The sequence below is a fragment of the Phaethon lepturus genome, unplaced genomic scaffold (assembly GCF_000687285.1).
Source record: "Phaethon lepturus isolate BGI_N335 unplaced genomic scaffold, ASM68728v1 scaffold21684, whole genome shotgun sequence".
Taxonomy (NCBI): Eukaryota; Metazoa; Chordata; class Aves; order Phaethontiformes; family Phaethontidae; genus Phaethon; species Phaethon lepturus.
In genome coordinates, this window is record NW_010535754.1 from 26,970 (window position 1) to 41,520 (window position 14,551).

General features: G+C 39.4%; 1 protein-coding gene across 1 annotated transcript in view; it reads left to right on the top strand.

Moving 5' to 3' along the window:
• The window catches only part of LOC104613601 (ubiquitin carboxyl-terminal hydrolase 13), a gene marked incomplete at both ends in the record, with an annotated part of 29,929 nt that extends 16,378 nt beyond the window's left edge, over positions 1–13,551 (top strand). Inside the window, 6 exons of the mRNA XM_010285968.1 lie at positions 3,684–3,778; positions 5,420–5,607; positions 7,287–7,358; positions 7,627–7,720; positions 12,272–12,397; positions 13,398–13,551. Coding sequence (XP_010284270.1) covers positions 3,684–3,778; positions 5,420–5,607; positions 7,287–7,358; positions 7,627–7,720; positions 12,272–12,397; positions 13,398–13,551 — 729 coding nt within the window. The remainder of the gene's footprint in view (positions 1–3,683; positions 3,779–5,419; positions 5,608–7,286; positions 7,359–7,626; positions 7,721–12,271; positions 12,398–13,397) is intronic.
• Positions 13,552–14,551: the final 1,000 nt, after the last annotated feature.

Below are 14,551 nucleotides of genomic sequence, written 5' to 3' on the forward strand. Positions count from 1 at the left end.
ATTAGATGGAGTAAAAACATGAGAAACTGAAAAAGTCATAAGCAAAGAGATCCTTTGCTGCAGCTGTACAGATACAAAAAGCGGAAGAACACATAGCATGATTATATTTTGGTTTTAGTGCTTATGGCCATATGGATGAAAAATAGCTCTTTAGAGCAGCCCCCTTTTTTTAAGACCTGTCAGTTGAGAGTTTTTCATCTTCAAGTCCTATTCAGTGATGAATACAGGAGACTGTAGTCAGATCCAACCAGCTGTGCCACAGAAACACTGAGCAAAATTCATTCTTTTCTCTTCCAGATGGAAGATTGTTTCCTTGCATGAGCCTGGTCTTGGATGATTTATATCCGAATCTCTCAGTTATTGAAGGTGTTTAGAATTTGCCCTGCTGTAGGTTTCAACTGCATCTACAGAATAAACAGAATATTCCTTAGTGGGTTTTTTTTCAATTTTTTTTTATTTTCTTTCTCATCTTTAGCAGCAGTACTTGTTTCCTTATGGCTGCTGTCTTCCTGCCTCCCACCGATCAGCTGCTTCCTCTCTTATGTGGCCTTTGGGATAACAAAGGACAGGCTGTCATCCTTCCCTCTGAATGAGGGGCACCAGCTGTTCTCCACAGACCTTTGTTCTTCTGGATGACATTTACTTGGTTTCCCTATAGAAAAGGCTTCCCTCCCCCAACCCTCCTTGTTTCCTTTTCAGTAATTATTGTCTCTCTGATCTATGTTGCAGTGGTAATCATAACCTCTCGCTAGGGCTGGATGACAGATGAGCTTGAGGAAAAAGGCTCCATGGCTGTCTGGTTTCTGCTTCCCTGGTCTGAGGGTGAAGAGATGATGGTAGAGGAGTAATAAGCCTTAGTGCTGCTGCTGACATAACTTACTCCTTTTTCATACTAGCAAGAAGAAGAAAGAAGAGGTGCCAGTATTCCATTTCTACTTACCCTACATGTACACAGAGGGAGTGGAGGAGAGCTCCTTGTCTTTCCTTGAGAAATCTGTGATGTATACATTATGAAAGATTTCTGGGGCATCAGCCCCATTTTGTAGCATTCTGTCAACAAACAGGTCTGGAATCAGGGCAGGAATTGAACCAAGCTTCTGTCTTCTGCTCTTGAACCTTGGACAGGATGCACAAGAGTCCAAAAGGTTGCTGCTTCAACAGGTTGAGTACTACTTGGCAGACTGTGCTACCTGCTGCCTCCCTCAACAGTGCCATTAGATTTCATTTCAAGTCATTGTGAGGTTTCGTGTTTGAAACTGGTTTGAGGAATGGAATGGGGCTTTGGCAGTGAGCAGCCCTATCTGACAGGTGCTTGAATGAGTTGTTTTGTGGATGCCAATACCAGCAATTGTCAAATACTTATTTGGGGGATCCTGAGCAACTTGTTTTTTCAGGGACAGTATTGCCACTGCCTGTAATCCTTTAAGTAGGAAAGAGTGATGTCCACATAGAACAGGTGTAAATCTTGAGCTGTGGAAGAAAAGAAAGTACAGGTAGTAATGTCATTTTTCTTTTCTTACCACAATATGAATAATAATGATTATTCTCTGTTTAATAATATATGTGTTGTCTGTCTCAGATTTTTCTTGGGTTTTTTGTTCCCCCCCATATTCCTCCCTTTTTTCCCTTTTCTCACTCTAATGATACCAGTTTTTGTATGTCACGTTTGCTGACTTGTCTGTGTTCCTTATCTACCAGAGTCCATACGACAGCACTACAGACCTGTGTTTGGCGCGCTTTTTTTTTTTTTTTTTTTTTTTTTTAAATAAGTGAATTCTGTCTCCCTCCCATTAATTTTTTGGCTACACAGCAGAAAGAGCTAAAGTATACAACACGAACTGGGCTTGAGCAAAAGATTAATGTGTCTTGTGTTCCATTTCTGCTGCTCTGGGTCAGTCTCAGACGGCTGCTCTATTTTCAGTTGCCAGAGCTGAGGGAAAACAAAATCAAAGCTTCCACACTGCAAGTAGTTACCCAAGATCAGTTCATGTGTAATCTCACTCCATTAGGTGTTTGAACTTTACAGGATCTTTTGGCTGCACTGTGACTTCACCAGAAGACTATGGGAATGTTGTGATCTCGTGCATGTGGATGAACAGTCATGTCTTCTGGGCACGCTTGCTACCACACAGTGGAATTCCAACAGATGGGCAGCTACAGCCACACACGTGCCAGAGAGGTCAAGATCAATGTTAATAGAGAGTCTGATGGCTAATCAGCAGCTGAAAGCATGACTCAAAAGCACAATTCCCTGGTTTGAAAGAGTTAATGTTTTTCATAGGGCTGGTAAATTTTAAAAGTTGTGTTAGTTCTTTGAGTTCTTGGCTAACCTTCAACCTATCATTTCAGTGTGGGTTTGGTACTAGCAGACTTCAGGGAGACTGCCTTTTTGTTAAAGTCTTATGTAAGGAATGGGCTGAATCAGAGCCAGGGTCTGTAGTTGCCAAGAGAGGGCAGAGTAAGGAACTTTCAGAAGGATTTCTGTTGTGAACAGCCTTTATCTGGGTTCCTGCTATCTTCTCCTGAGTTCTTCATCTTTCTCCTGGCCAAGTTTTCTTTCAGCCTATGTCTGGTCATAGAGGGCAAGGTCACTGTGAGAACTGCTGGGTGTGAAGGAAACTTGGCTGAGGGAAGTGCCGGCAGACTGGCAGAGGGATTCTGGATTTTGGTATGAGACCAAAGCAGGGAAGTAGTCATTCACTACAGAGAAAGAGGCCAGAGAAGGCAAAAGATGAAAGGCCTGTTCAAGTCATACTAGTGCATGTCTTACCACTCCTATCCTTTTACGATGCCTGCAGCTTTATTGTTACTTGCTCAGGTAGATGAAACCTGCTCTAGACTCAGCTTTGTTACCGGATTTGTTTGGTAAACACTAAATATGAGTTTTTTTCTCTCACAACCATTTAGTTCTTCTGTTGAGTTTATTAAACTTGTTTTCATAATTAAAATACCATCACTAGACATATTGCTTCCCTGCACAGTTTGAACTTTGCACTGCCAAATTTCTAGAACTGAAATCTAGATCTCCCATACAATAAAGCAAGATACCTCAGTCATGAAATCAGTCTTTTTCCCTAACCACAAGATTAATCTTCAAAGTTGAATTCAATGGTGTCCAATCCAATAAAACCCTCTTTATTTCTAATAAAGAATTTCCCAGTTCTCTCTGTATCTCTGTGAGAAAAGGACATAAGTGGATTCCTTAAACTATACTAGAAATTAAATAACATTGGCAGTAGTCAGTTGGCCCCATATACTCAACAGTTTTAATGTGTCTGTCTGTATCTAGTAGCTCCACAAAAATGGAGACTCTCATGTTGCCATGTTCAAAATGTGGACTGGCTGCATATCTGAGAATTTTGCATGCCCCATTCATTGTTTTCCCACAAATTTCTTATTTGGGGGCAGAAAATACTATGATAAGTATAAATATTCTTAGGTTTTAATACTGTGAGGGCATGTAATTTCTGTTGAGGAGAGTAGTTGAGGTATTGAGAACATTTAAGATATTTACTGAGCTATATGGATGTCTACACATTTTTCTGCTGGTCATAACTAAACTTACAGAGTATGAATAAGGCATCTTCGATAGGCAGTCCTGTACTGAGAATGCAATGTTGGTAAACAAAGAGAAGGGATAATATTTTATACTACAGCTCGTCTGTTTCTCTCTGCTTTTGTAGATGTCTATTCCTTTGATGAAGAGGAGCCGGTTTTAGATCCGCATATAGCAAAACATTTGTCACACTTTGGAATTGATATGCTGCAGATGCAAGTGGTAGGAAATCTGTCTTTTTAGTTTGTTGTTTTGTTGGGGGTGGGAGAAAAAATGGAGAAGAATGAAACTTGTAGCTTGTATTGTTTCTTTCAGACTGTTATGATAGTATTTAGTTTTGTAAAATTCGGCCAGCCAATCTGTGTTTTATTTTCTGAGGTCTGACATGAGTGAATCATTACTCTCCAAACTGAAAATTGCCTTTTGACAGAGTTCCTTTGTAGTCTTTAGTTTACACATTTCACTTCTCATGAGTTATGTGCCATTTTCCTTCAAGATGAAAAACCACCTTCAATTGGAGAAGAATATCTGGAATATTTAATCACAGTGAGTGAAGGAAAGCCTCTTGTATGTGTAAACAGATACAGATCTTAAGCAAAAATAAGCTAATCAGTGGATAAGTAAAAAAATGATTGAAAAGTTCTTTATGCAAAGTTATAATTCAGTTTATGTTAATAAATACATTACAAAATGAAAAAATAAATCCTCTGAAATCTAGAAGACAGTGTGGTCTGTGGTGTGGTACACTAGAAAGACACTGAACCAAAAAGGGTCCTGTTCCTGAACTTGCTGCTGGTCCGTATTAGCAGCAAAGTCCTTTCAATAATTTGTATTTTAGTGGATGTTGATTCCAGTTCTGTTTAAATGATCTAAGGAGTCTGAATGGAATATGGTTATAAAGGCAGGTGTGTTTATTTTTTCACTGAAGAACATAGCCTAGTACATCACTACTTGAGAACCTGAAAACTTCTAAAGATGAGCAAACCTGATACTGGTTTAGTGTATTTCATTGTCCCAAGTGGAGAGAAAACTAATAACTCTAAAATGATAGAGAATAGTTAAACTGCAGTTTCAAAAGCCTTCATGGTACTAATGATATTTTTGGTATACGAATTTCCTTGCCCACGTTATTTTTTATAAATATGCTTTTATTTAGTGGGGGGCTAAAATTAGTGGGGGCTAAAAAAAGCCCCCACTGCTTTTATCCATCAGTCTTTCTGGAAAACCTGTTTTACTCAGCAACCTTGAAAGCTTAGTCTCAGCTCTTGCAAAGGTTTCACCTTTGGTCTTCAGATCAGACTGAAAAATTCTTGGTGAAGTGGTGGAGTAGTGCTAGCAGTAAATGACACTGTAGTGACCTGTACCTACAAGCTGAAAGCTGAGCTGTAAAGGGGAGAAACTTCACAATCACAAATTCTGGCTTTTCCCATTTGAAAGAAGGGAAGAGTTCTTGGATCTGCATCTCTTCATCTGGTTTGTTTGCTAGGACCAGCTTCTACAGCAGCAGATATCCGTAGCCATTACAAATGGAATACGAAACCTCAAAAAATGCAGTGTTTTGATGCTGAGGCTTGAGGTCACAGCCCCGAGAGAAGTGAAGCTCCCAGCTGAGACTGAGGTCACAACTACGAACACTCAAAGAGCCAGTGGTCTGGGGTGAAGAGCTAAGAGGTATATTGGAAGAGGAAGCTGCTACTCTGCTGACCCTGATCGTCTCCTCTACATGCAGGATTTACCTCCCTTTCTCCTTTGGTTTGGCTCTTTTTTCCAAGAGTATGGATTGCAGAGTTGGTGGTGATAGCAGCAGCAGCATAATTGTTGTAAAAGATACACAGATAAAAATAAATACCTTGTTGCTTTCAGACAGAGAATGGGCTAAGAGATAATGACATAAAACCAAGAGTCTCTGAATGGGAAGTGATTCAGGAAGCTGGTGTGAAACTGAAGCCCATGTATGGCCCAGGATACACAGGCATGAAGAACCTGGGAAATAGTTGCTACCTCAGTGCTGTCATGCAAGCCATTTTCAGCATCCCAGAGTTTCAGCGAGCGTAAGTATCTTCAAACTAGTTCTTATCGCTAGCTGCTGTGTTCCTCAATCTCTTATTTTTCTAAGCAAAATGGTATTTTGATTTTTGTCTCACCTGCAAACAAGTCCCAGTCAGTTCTGTGGCCGCTTAGGGGATTTAATGATTGTATTGTTCTGTTCTGGAAAAGGTTGGAACATAAACTCCACTCTGCATTTGAAATCAGAACTTACTCACATAGCTTCAATGGTGGGAAATCATATGCCACCTTGTAACTTGATTGCTCTATCTCTGCTTTTTATATACGTACGTACACATCTCTTCTTGGTATCATCAGTATCACATTAGGGGTTTTGCACTGGCCTTCATAGAGCTGTGGGAATCATTCTGTTGCTCCAGTGTCACTTGTGCAAAAAACTGTACTGGCACAAACATGTTAATACTGATCTATGCTAGCAATGCGCATGCATTTGATCTATGCAAAAGCAATGCACCTTTTGTATGCAGGTCTGTCTAAGAAAAGGGAAACTATCAGAGGCATTCTTAAAATTAAAACTGTGATTAAAAAAAAAAATCACTTCATGAAAATGGCAGTGTGAGCATATTCTTCCACTGAATAATTAAGAGAGTAAAAGGACAAAAGCATTTTTGTTTGTCTGCCTGTCATCCATCATAAGCACAATAGAACAAGAAATATTCCTGACTGATCAAAACTGAACACATTACTCCAAGGAGAGAAGCCTTTGTATAAAGACCAGACTATGGTTTGCAATAAGATTCAGAGTGCTCTTTCATTCCACAGTAGTAGTAGTGTGTGTGCTGACAGTAAGACTTTTAGGTTTGTGTAAAGCCTCCCAGGTTTTCATGTAGCAATTGCCTTCTAGAGAAGAAGAGGGAGAAGACTTGTGTTTACTGTGTTAGCCATATTACAGTCTGTAGATTCATTAAGTGCCAGTTTTTCTACCTGCATTCTCAAAAAATATCAAAATAGACTTTACCTAAGGGAGGCTATTTTCCACAGCATGATCCTTGGAGTTACCTAGAGCACTTAGTATCAATCAAAGTAGTGGAGTCCCTCCAATGAAAGAGGGACCAGGCAGAAATTAGATGTTTTCTTTCAACATGGCCAGACCTGTTTTTCTTGTGCTTGAAGGAAGCAATGCTCAGATAGTGTGCTACTAAATGCTTTGCTTTTCAACAAGCTGGCTAGAACAATATATACATCAGTGTTTGTTGTCAGGAGTTAGCCTTTGTTTCTCTGAAGAAACTCAACGGAAACATTCTTTTTACATGTTTTGGTCCTGATACAAATTTGGAATTTATTTGGCAATGTTGGTTAGGAGTAGACAATATACTCGTTCTCAACCCAGCTCTATGGTTTTGAGCAACACTATCCTGCAGCTATTTCAAGATCAAGGAATAGAATTTAAATTCCAGATGAACAACAGAACCATATCCTTTATAGCTAAAAGCTTCTAAGCAAAGCTTAAATGTCCATTCCCTGATTTCTTTACTATTATATTTCCATGATAGAAGCACTCACCACGGATAGATTAAGCCATTGCTATGATGCAAAATTTAACTTGTTAGCCCAGAGGAAGCCTGCTGATGTATCATTGCTGAGGACTGAGGATCTGTTAGGCTATTCTTGAGTAAATCTAGCTGCAATATGTGAATGTTTCTGCTTTCTTCTTGTTGCCCAGGTATGTGGGAAACCTTCCACGAATATTTGACTACTCTCCTCTTGATCCAACACAAGATTTCAACACTCAGATGTAAGTGACACTTCTCAACGGTTTACTTGGTCAAGTTAAATAGAACTAGATAATTTAATGACAGGGTGGAAAAACATCTTTGCATGGGCTTGAAAGTGAAATATGGCACAAAGTAGAATGGGAAGATTTGCCCGCTTAGTGTCAGGTAATGGTGTTTCATCAGGGGGTCAAAGACAGTAAACTTCTTTTTTGCTTAGAATAAAAATCTCCTCTTCATTTCTGTTTTTCTCACATGTTCATTTCCACCCCGCCACTTTCTTCCCTACAGGGCTAAATTGGGACACGGCCTCCTTTCAGGCCAGTACTCTAAGCCACCCATGAAATCTGAGCTTATTGAGCAGGTGATGAAAGAAGAACACAAGGTATTTGACTGAGTTTGTGCAGCCTGGTAACTAGGTAAAAGTGATATCCTGAGAAAAGGGAACAGGTGCCGGGCATTGAAGAACACGTGTGGATCCAGTATGGGATGCTTAGCAAGGTGGAATGTGCAGGATTCTAGTCAGGAATATATTAGTCAGGGGCTATTTGTGCAAAGCATCAAAGCAATGATTGGTTCCGCTAATAAAGTATCTTGCTGCTTCAGTGATGAGTGCACAAGTTCATAGAACTTGCATCTTATGTTTATCTTCTCTGAGAAACAAACGAACAAAAAGTTATCTTGAGAGTCCTCAGTGTTTGGAAGCAAACTTCTAAACCCTCTTTAAATTTCAGAAAGAAGTATAAAGAGCTAAAGAGTTGTGTCCAGGAAGTGTCTGACACTGTTCCACCTGATTTCAGGAGAAGCTGTCTAGGTAATGCAAGATTAAGTCGTGCTGGAGGCTTTCATGTAGATGGAAGGGGCCATGCAGAGCCATGTCCACTGGGGCTTTATTCAAGTGTTTCATGGTACAGAAATCATGTAGAAGCATGTCTGTGCCAGTGGGATCCATCTTGGAAGCACAGTAGTATATGTGGTTTTGGATTTAAATTGAAACTCTAACTGCTGGACAACCTGGGCAGAACAATGTATATATCTTGATTTATAGTAATTCACAATAGAAAAAAACCTTGGAATCACCTTTGTCAGAATAGGCAATTTCAGAACAAAGGTATACTGAGGGGCAAGTATTGTATAGCTAACATGCTAGACACAAAGGAGAGAGGAATTGGAGGATGAAATAACCTTTTCCCATGTTTAGGTAATACAGAATTTTATTTCTCTGTCATAGTGAGTGTTACCCATGGGGGACTTTTATTTTTACTATAATTTTCAGTAATTTTGCAGAAAAACAGATGCTTAGCTCACAGTATCTAGCTAGTATCTAGCTTCAAGAGCTCATGTATTGTTGGCTCTGTAATCTTCATATTGCCTTTGTGCTGTTCTTCTGCAACATGAAAGTTGCTTGTTTCTCTTACGCTGCAAAAATCATCCAGGTGTATGTTGGCATTGTAACATCCACAGACCTTTGCCTTCATCTGCCTGTGCTTTTTCCTCACCCAGTAATGAATACGTTCACTCTCACAGTCATCAGAAAGTCTCTTCTTTGTCCAACAGTCTTTTGGTTTTAGCAGTAAGGATAATTTTTGATGAAGGCCTGACTGATCTGTTTGTATTAACAAGGTTCATGGGGACTGCTTGATTCACTGGTTTATCATTTTACCTGTTCTTGCTTGGCTTTTGTGAAGAAGAAAAGCTGTCAGTAGCTTAGTGGTGAGATGGTAAAATTTATTCTCTTTCTAAGTTGCTAAGTTTCTATCAGCCTTTGGAGAGTGAGATTAGTTCAGATTTTGCCTCTCTGCTCAAACTCTGCTGCTTTTGGAATTGCCTTTGTTTTCCCTAGAGTCATCCAATTAACAGTTGTCTTAAGCAAAATGTTAGTTATTGGTACAATGTTATCTACCCAAGCAAATCTATTATTTTACATTTGTTTTACTATTCAAACCATCTACCCTGAAACATCTTGTTTAGTGTGATGCTGGGAAAACGACTTAGAATATATTTTTGTCCCTGCCAACCTCTGTTATTGTGATCTCCAAGCAGCATGTGGAGTCAAACCACAGACTCCACAGATGGGATATTTAGAAATGAAAGGTCAACTAATAACCAATACTGAAATAATACCTGTAGAAAAGAGCTGTCTTATGGAGAAAGAATCTCTTATACTAAGTTGTAGTTTTATACACAGTAGGAGTCCTGCATGCTTCTGTCCCAGAATCATGGTGATAGTTTCCATGGAAATGAATATTTTCCTCTACCTTCATCTATCAGTTATTGATACAGAACTTTCTCCTTCTGAAATCAAAATGCTGAGGAGATTTTGGATTGAAGACATAGCATCTCGTACAGAGTAGTTTGTATGATCTGAAAGTTCTATGTCTCCTGAATAATTGCTTTGTACAGTAGCTATTCATTGTTTTGGAACAATGACTGAATCCTGCTTGTTCCCTTTAAATAAAGATTAAAACTTATCAACACATCACTGTGACTAAGGAATAGTGGAATAGATTTCAACAGACTCCTCACATTAAATTATGTATACTGACTGACCTGCTTTCTTAAACGCATACAGGTTATGAATTAAGAATAATGTACCGAAAGTTCAGGGACTTGAACCCTTCAAATAGAGCTACACCTCCATGTTTAGCCCAGCAGCCACTACTAGCAATGAGATACTGAGAACTTTTTAATGACAGATGGTATTCTATAAATATTCATGGTACTGTGTGGAGCTAACATTTTTCACCACAGGAGTTTAGTGTGGAAACGGCAGCAGTTTTCTTGGACCTACTTTAACATTAAAAACAGGATGAAAGCCTTAAGGGTCATCAGCTAGGACTTGATTTTCTGTTTAGAGCTTTGCTATTTCTTCTCTTATTTTTCTTGTCCTTGAGGTGGTTTAGAGAGCAAGATCCAATCTTCTTCTATAGACTATCACACATGGGATGTTTCTCTTCTCCTTGCTCAATTGGTCAAGTAAAAACTGTATAGATGGAAACAAGCCTTGATTCCAAACTCATTGCATTATACATCAGGGCAAATGTGCCACCTTGCCATATTCTTGCTTCTGACATAGAAAGAAGCCTGGTATATAGTAATTTGGATTGGTTTATGCATTTCTCTCCCCGGTCCTAGCTTTGATGAAAGGCCGCGGAGACACTGAAGTGATACGTAACCCAAGTTTCAGAAGTCCCTAGAACATCTCTTTGTTCAAGCAATACTGAGCCTTGGTCTTGTTATAAATGATTTAGTCCCAAACAGGATTCCAATTCAAATTTACAATTTATTAAGCGAATAGAGGCAAGCAAACAGCGCTGGGTGCGCCGGGAGTCTCTGCTCCACCAAGACGCACGTGGTACAGTTCCTGTTCCTGGTTTATATCCTGTCCGTTAATACATATTCATGAACAGGCGTGTCTTCTTCGGCGCATGCCCTCTTCTCCTTCTAGAATTTTCTCGAATCTTCCTCTGCGTGATCCTGTTGGCCAATACATATTCATGAATAGGTGTGTCTTCTAATACATATTCATGAACAGGCGTGTCTTCTTCAGCGCATGCCCTCTTCACCTGCTAAAGCCTTCTCGAATCTTCTTCGGCGTGCCCCTAGGATGACCCCAAACCCTATGCATGCACTTTCTTTACACAATACTATGCGGTCAGTGGTCAAACTGGTTTGAGCTGATATACCAGCAAAGTAGTTTAACTTTCTCCTGTAAAATACCCCTTTTTATGGTGCAGGAGAAATCCATAAAAGTACAGAAGATTACACTTCGTCACACGAATCAGATGAACATATTTCACAGTCTCTTCACAAGAGCCTTTAAAAAGCACCTTAACCTAATGTGGTTGCTGGTGTACTGCCAGGAATTGAAAAAGCATTAAAATTGAGAATCTGATTTCAGTGGGTCTAGAAATACCTTACCTTGGTAAAACCAAACATAAAATTTTGCTCTTTTAGTATGTGTTTTATGTGACTTATATTTCATGCTGCTTTTTCTATTTTTATGTTGGTATGATAGCACAACTGTAGTAATGAGTGACATCGGCTGAGTATTTAACAGCCTCTGATATATCCTAAAGGCTACACTTCTGCTTGGATTGTCTTGAAAATTATTTGGTCTCATGGAGGATGAGGGCAAATCTGAGTAAAAGATTCTGACCCTTTCAAAAGTGTTACTTAAAAGGGACAATAGCTAGTGTTGTCTTGAGGGTGCAGTTTAGGGTGGTTGGGGAGGCTTCCTAAAGTCGTATAGAGGGTGAGAAAGTCAAAACTAGGACTCTTTTGGAAGCTGGAGATTTCCTGGCTTATGGTAGTTCTGTACTTATGTAACTGAATGCCTAAAGGCAGTATGTTCTGGTCCTTCAATATGACCGGCACCTGCAAATTGCAAATTCACGTCTGTTCTTACCAACCCATCTGGGAACGCGTGCTGCACACATTAGTTGTTCTCTGTTTGATTCTGTAGAGATCTCTGGAAAGGTTTTGTCCTGAGTAAAGCTGCTAATCTCTGGAAAGGTTTTGTCCTGAGTAAAGCTGCTAGCTGATATATGAAAGTCCTTCAATACCCACATACTTGTAGGTGGAACAGGGTTCTGAAAGGAATTTCAAATGTTAGAAATCAATGTAGGCTTTTAGGCTTTCTGAAAACTACTAACCTTTAGCAAGCTTTTAGTAATCTCTCTTAACTTGCAAATGCTATAGAAAAATCAGAGTGAATGCTGTAGGAACTAGGTCATAGAACATATTCTACAACTCTCAAATCATGTTTCAGGACTCTCCATTTTTATTAAAATGGAAAACCAGATGAAACTGAAACTAGCACTTCTCCAGTGGCAGAAATGGGCTATAGATAGATGCAATGGAATGACTTTGGGATATTTGGTCCAGGAATTAATAAAAAATCCTTGTTTAAAAGATTTTTCTTTCTTTTATTTAGCCTCAACACAATGGAATATCTCCACGAATGTTTAAAGCTTTTATAAGTAAAGGCCACCCAGAATTTTCCTCTAATAGACAACAAGACGCACAGGAATTTTTCCTACATCTTATAAATCTTGTAGAGGTGAGAAAATCTGAATTACTGCATGTCCCTATGCATTTTTTACCATATTGAAGTCTGTCTTGGAATATTCGTGAATTGGGTATGATTATTATTATTATTCCAAATTTATATCATTGTTGGGAGTAAACTAATTACCGTGTGCAGTTCTTTTACAAATCCCAGCTGTATGTCATTGAATCACTATGCGAGGAAGCACTTCCCTGCTGAAAGCAAAGTCAGTTGAATATTTCTGTATAAAACATTAGTTCCACTGCTCTCAGCTCAATACTGTGTGTAAAAGAATCAGTACTGTGAATTTTAGTACGGTCTTTCCAAAAAGGAAATTTACAAATATATGCAGTTTTGATTTCAAGCATTTATTTGTGGTCCATCCTTCCTCCCTCTTTTTTCCCATTTTCTCCAAGAATCAAGAGTGTTTATTCACGTGTTACAATCTAGGTGAAGTTATTAACATTTGCGTGCATAATGTTCCACATCCCAAAACGCATGTACTGATTATAGGGTGGTTAGAAGACATTTTTCTGGGTTTTGCCTGATTAGCAGACATTAACATGAACAGTAAGAGGAGGTATTTGTATCACATTCCCATCCGGATAATGAACTACAAGTTGCTTGTTCTGTTTCAGTGCAGATTCAGAGTGGTAGATCAATTCTGTTTGCTGAAAGGATGCTCCATGTTATTTACCTGAGCTTTCTATCTTTACTATAACCTGCCACCTTCCTACCTTCTTCTGTTTACCTTGGCTCAGATTCTTTAGGCACATACTCTGCAAGTTACTAATGTGTAGAAAGATGCTGCTGTGTATGTAGACATTGTGGACTTCAATGGGATTCTCTGTGGGTGCAAGAGTTCTGCATGCAAAAAAACGCAAGCTGAGCTGTCAGATCTGGGTGCAAGTTTGGTGTCGTAGTGCTTGCCATAAAACAACCGGCAGCCTTTGGGTTCTCTGCTCATTTTAATGATCATCACTTAAATGATTGGATCTAATATTCCTTTCAGAGGAACCCTGTAGGTTCAGAAAACCCTAGTGATGTTTTCCGGTTCCTGGTGGAAGAACGCACACAATGCTGCCAGTCCAGAAAGGTCCGCTACACAGAGAGGGTGGACTATATCATGCAGTTACCTGTTGCCATGGAGGCAGCAACAAACAAAGGTAAAGAAAGAAACTGGTCCATTGACTTGACCTTCTGGTGACTCTTTCAACCATGAGGGAATGATGTTCTCACCCCCATATGGTCTCCTTGTATGAATAGAACGGTTCAAGGCCATGGGTCAAATCGAACCAATGAACCGATCAGGCGAAAGTTACTTGGTTTGGTTTTCTTTAAAGGAGATTTTAAACACACATGAGTTTGTGGCTTTACTGTCCCTGATTATATTTTTAGGGAAGAAGGATTCTACCTGGATATTTGCAATATTTCAGATTTCGTCTCAGACTGTGGGGCCACCACTCAGGAGGCATATACCACCAAGAATGGTAGCAGTTTGTATGATAAAGATGTCAGACTTGTGATTTAAAACCCTAACCTGGATTTGACCCAGGGATGTACCACACCACTTACAGTACAATTTACTTACCCTTGTGCTTTGTGAGTGTGTGTGCCCAGAGATCCCCATTAGGATTGGATTTCCTTAGTCCTGAAAAGTATGTAAAAACTTCCTAGTACTAAAAAAGGAACTGAACATACTAGCTAATGACTATCCTGTAAAAACACACACATAAAAAATAAATTTAAAAAAAAAAAAAACAAACCTAAAAAGCCAAATGGGCTTTGTGTTCTTTAGCAGCGGATTTTAAGATCTAACCTGACAATAGAGAATAGGGGTATAAGATAGTTTGTCATTGATAAAGCAAAAATACACAATTTTTTTATATCCTGGGCTTGAGAGGAGGGAAGGAAGATGTAGTGGTGGACATTGATTTAATATACAGGAATGATATTTTCATGCCTGTGAGCTGCCTGAGAAAACATACTTGTTTTTCAAGGAGAAAATGTCTGAGGCGGCTAGAAGACTTGGAAGCAGGAGGGAGGCACTGACAAATCTTGGTTGCCCCTGCAATCGGTGGTGGACTCTTGCAGACTGAGATAAATCATAGAACTGTTTAGGTTGCAAAGACCCTTAAGGTCATTGAGTCCAATGATTAACCTAGC